This window comes from Acanthisitta chloris, unplaced genomic scaffold, assembly GCF_000695815.1.
Source record: "Acanthisitta chloris isolate BGI_N310 unplaced genomic scaffold, ASM69581v1 scaffold878, whole genome shotgun sequence".
Taxonomy (NCBI): domain Eukaryota; kingdom Metazoa; phylum Chordata; class Aves; order Passeriformes; family Acanthisittidae; genus Acanthisitta; species Acanthisitta chloris.
The window spans coordinates 22,895-27,459 of record NW_008687359.1 but is presented as its reverse complement, the minus strand read 5'-3'; the positions used below and the strand labels follow the sequence as shown (position 1 = coordinate 27,459).

The following is a 4,565-nucleotide window of genomic DNA, read 5'->3' as shown; positions in this document are numbered from 1 at the left end:
ATTTTCTAATCTGTTTCTAGTCAGCCAGCTCCTACTCATACTCCTGCAATACTCCAACACCTATCTCCAAATAAGTAAAACCACAATACTTATTACTGCAACCAGTACTGCAAAAACAATTCTGCACTTTTACAGCTCTGTTGCATTCATTGACAGTTAACATGGTGCAAAAGAAATGTTTGAGCTCTGTCTTTTTAGCACAAGAGGAAAGGTTTATTACTAGGCAAGGTCTGAAGAATGACACGGGGCACTTTCCAAACCTAACAGGTAGGAAAATTCTTTTTTCACGGTAGTTGCATGTGTCAGTGTTCACATTTTGCAACTGAAACCCATGTAGGTGTGAACAGGATACAGGCCATAGAATAATAGAATGGTTTGGGACAGAGGGCACCGTTCAACATGTGAGTCTTACCCCCCGCCATGGGCAGGGATGTCTTTCACTAGATCAGGTTGCTCAAAGCCCTGTTCAGCCTGACCTTGAACATTTCCAGGGTCAGGGCATCCACAACCTACTGTTATCCACCAACTATTTCCAATCTATTTGCTTTTTAAATTCTACTCAGCTTTTCTTTCATTTAAGATCTACATATATAGTTGGGATATTTTTGTAGGTTCAGTCAAATATTGAAGGGGTTATAAAATTAGTATTTTCTCAGGTGTAAGAGAAGTTCCTTTGTAGCTGCAGTGTAACAAGAGCAGAGGTCTGTATTTAGGTGTATCCTCTCCTATTACATAAAATTGAAATGGGAAATCAGATTCATATTATGCTAAAACACACTAGAAGGAAAAGATTTGCTTATTAATAATTCCACAGTATTGCTGTACACCAGAGTAGCTAGGGAAAATGTGTCTCTCTCCTCATTTTCAGTCCATTGTCTGGATAGCATCTAAAGCAAAATCCAAAAAGTTTCCATGAGGAATTTGCATCGTAACAAAATCCAGTAAAGAAGCATAGAATTATTTTAAATTATTACTGCTTTTATTCATTGCTTAAGGTACACTGAGCAGCCTGACAGATTGGGAGTTTTCTGATGCTTCAAAGAAGTACTTTTATTTGCAGTTAATATAGATGTGAATTTTGTTAACAGCTGTTTTCACTTGAATTCTTCAGAAGCAACTTCTGCTTCATCTGGACAGGATGCACTGTCACCACTACTTTTATCTAAAATTAAATCTGTCAGGAGATGAATAGCTAAAAGTTACAACTCTGCTGAGTGCCTACCATAGGTAGTCAATAGGGCTTTACAGCATCAGTAATTTGTAGCATGAACATGGTAAAAGATTATCAGCACCTCACATTTTGCCCTTTCTGTTAAGAGATTGCCACCTACAGAAACATCAGAAGTATTAGCCATTACTCTCCTCTGAGAAGGGGCTGTTAATACAAGCCACACCATTCTAACTTGTAAGGTATCCTAGAAGGCAGTCTTAGAACAACTGAACCATGACAGTCAGTTGTGAAATTATTCATATAAGGAAAAAAAGTCAGCAATTATACCAGTACAAAACACAGTACACTAGTACACACAAAGCACTCTGCACATCTGACTGCGATATACACACAGAGATTTTATTGTTTCTAAAGCTCAGTGACAAATTATAGAGTGTTGCTATTGCATTGTATAGCAGTGTGACTCACAATGTATTCGGAAGAAAAATAACTAAATGCAGAATATTTCTTACCAAGTTTACAACTACATATATGGGAAAAAGTTGGAAATTCACAGGGATCTTCTCCCTTCTTCCCCTGCCTACAATTTGCCTGGGATAGGTGTTTCCTCACATGGATACATGTCCTGAACTACATGCTATTTTGTGTGCTAGACACAGAATAGCCTTTCTCAGGCTCATTTATAATCCAGTCTCTAGAATATTCATGTTCACAGTTTGATGGTGTACTTTACAGTAATTAATGTGTTGGCTCATTATCCTGCCTAGAGGGCAAGGGCCGAGCCTTCATTCACGGAGGCACAGGAATGTGATCAGCATCTATTGGTAAGAAGATACTATCTGAACAGAAAGAAAAAGAAGCATCCACTGAGCAGAAGAACCACTCTTGCTGAGCCTTAAAAGGAAACACAGGGCCAAGAAGGATGTACTGTGCACGTGAGGTACTGTGCTGGCATCGAGAGGTATGAGACAACCGAAATTGTGACGAAACTAAACCTTCTTTTCTCCTCCATGGGAACAGCTCTGTTGTAGGCTGCGATTCTGGCAAGGAGGACATGTAACAATTAAAAACTTACAGTAACTGTTGGCTGTTGGTGAGTTTTGTTTGTTCAGTTGGTTGGGTTTTTTAATGTCAAAGCACAGAATCACATTAGAAAGCACTTTTTTCCCCCTTAAAAGTGTGTAAATCCTGTCTTTTAGCCTTAGTAAGTAACTAAAGTTAGCAACTGAAAGTATGGAATTCTCCCAGTAACTTTTAGGAAATCAAGTGCATGGCATATAACAAAGCAGTTAGTTACAATATCATTCAGACCCTTTCAGAGAGCAAAATTACTTTGTCTTAACCAGAACAGTTTGAGGTTGTAGATGCTAAAATTATATTAGAATCCAGAGAAAAACAAAACAAGAATTTAAACCACTGGCATATCACTGCTACAGCTATAAACCTCCCTTGAAACCGGGAGAGAGGTGGAATATATTCCTGGAGAACAGTTAGCTCAGTAAAAATATGACACTAATAGCTAACTGATACACTGCTATATGTTCACCACTCCTCAAATGGTCTACTGACAGCTGCATAAACCTCTTCAGCTAACATGCTTATATTTAGTGGATGACAGTAATTGATGAGATGACTCTCCAGAGAGGTCCTTCAATTTCTTCTGCAGCTCTCTGTTGGTTTTCTTATAGAAAAATAAGTCTTTTTCCAGTTTCTGGACTTTTACTTCATACCCTTTCAAGGTTTCTGCAATACCTTCATGATCTTGTTCTAGGGGAAATAAAACCAGTCTAAGAACCAAATATCTATGTCACAAATCAAGATGCCCAACTAGACAGAGTGTTTCTTGTATCTTAATGGTACTTTGCTTGCAATGTGCACATTTTAGCTAGCATGATACAGGATCAAAAAGGCTATGCTAACTCTGCTTGTCAGGTTTTTTTTAGTATTTAGAAGATCAAGATCAGCAGGACCAGTATCTTCCAACTTTCTGATAGCAGTAAACTCAATATGAAAAGCACAAAATTTTGACAGGGCTTCAAAAAACATATTCAATACTCCGTTCAGTCAGACACCGTGTCTATTCCCCAGCAGCCTACATGGCATCAGAATTAGTGACAGCCAAAATAGATCTCTGAACCTTATTCTTTTTTCTCTCAGTTGTAACAGTATTTCTCTGTAGTGACTGAAGGCAACACTTGCTGTACAGTCCCTGACCAGGAAGCAAATACCTTTGAAATGATGCAGTATTAACTGTATTTTCTTGGCGTGCTCTTTGGAGGGTCAGCTGCCTGTCACAGTGCAGTCTGATGTGTTCAAGGGCCAATTCTAATTCATGTATCACGTTCTCCTGCTCTGTGGCCTTCACTTCCTGTTCCTCAATCTGCACAGACTCACACAGGCCAACAATCTGAGAAAGATGTATCAAACCATTTTAAGCAAAGCTTTTGCCCTTCAGCCCAATAGGTTAAAACACACAAAAGCAGTGATCTCTGCGAGCCATTGAGTTTATACTGGAAAGAGACTTGCCATTGCTACAACCTGACACCTTAGAACTGAACTGTTCACACTTTGATCACATCGACTAGTGGATTTTTTAATAGCCTGTGCAAAATTTAAACCGAAAACAACAGTGCTTTCCTGATTCTGAAAATCTCCCAACTTGCATCCCACAGATGACTTGCTTACAAAATCACCCAAGGTCACAAAAACACACCGCAAGAGGGCACAGACTCAAGCTCTGCCAGGGGAGGCTTAGGCTGGATATTAGGAAGAGATTTTTTATGAAGAGAGTAATCAGGTATTGGAATGGGCTGCCCGGGGAGGTGGTGGATTCACCATCCCTGGAGGATTTCAAAATGAGACTGGATGTGGCACTTAGTGCCATGGTCTAGTAACCATGGTAGAGTTGGATTCAATGATCTTTGAGGTCTCTTCAAACCCAGCTGAGTCTACGATTTTTGTGTTTCCAGATGTCAGTATGATTCTTCAGCATGTAGCTGTACATACCGCAGGCAGTGTATGCAAAACTAGTTCATACTGGATTTAGAAAAAATAATAGGAATACTAGCCTGAGCTTTATGAAGCTGAAAGCCTGCATTCAGGGAAAATTTTGATACACCACCACTACTTAAATTCATTGCTGCTCCAAAAGTTAGCAACACAGAGCACTGGAAAGGGGAAGGAAATTTCCAGATTTGCAGCACCCTTTAAGCTAACTACTCCAAAACAAAGTATACAATGTTAACACATAAATATCCTATTTAGGTTAACATAAAAATTAAATATATGTGAATTAATAGCAGATCTATGTAACCTGCAGAGATTTTCATCAAAAGCTTCTTAAATTTACTTCTTGCCACCATTTCATTGCCTAGAATAATAATATAAAATGGGA

The 4,565-nt window shown here is 38.9% G+C and overlaps 1 protein-coding gene across 1 annotated transcript in view; it reads right to left on the bottom strand.

The window, feature by feature from the left end:
* Nucleotides 1-1,094: 1,094 nt before the first annotated feature.
* The window catches only part of KIF27 (kinesin family member 27), a 23,350-nt gene continuing 19,879 nt past the window's right edge, over nucleotides 1,095-4,565 (bottom strand). The window contains 5 exon segments of the mRNA XM_009080530.1: nucleotides 1,095-1,162; nucleotides 1,885-1,898; nucleotides 2,788-2,938; nucleotides 3,400-3,446; nucleotides 3,448-3,578. Of these exon segments, the coding sequence (XP_009078778.1) occupies nucleotides 1,095-1,162; nucleotides 1,885-1,898; nucleotides 2,788-2,938; nucleotides 3,400-3,446; nucleotides 3,448-3,578 (411 nt within the window).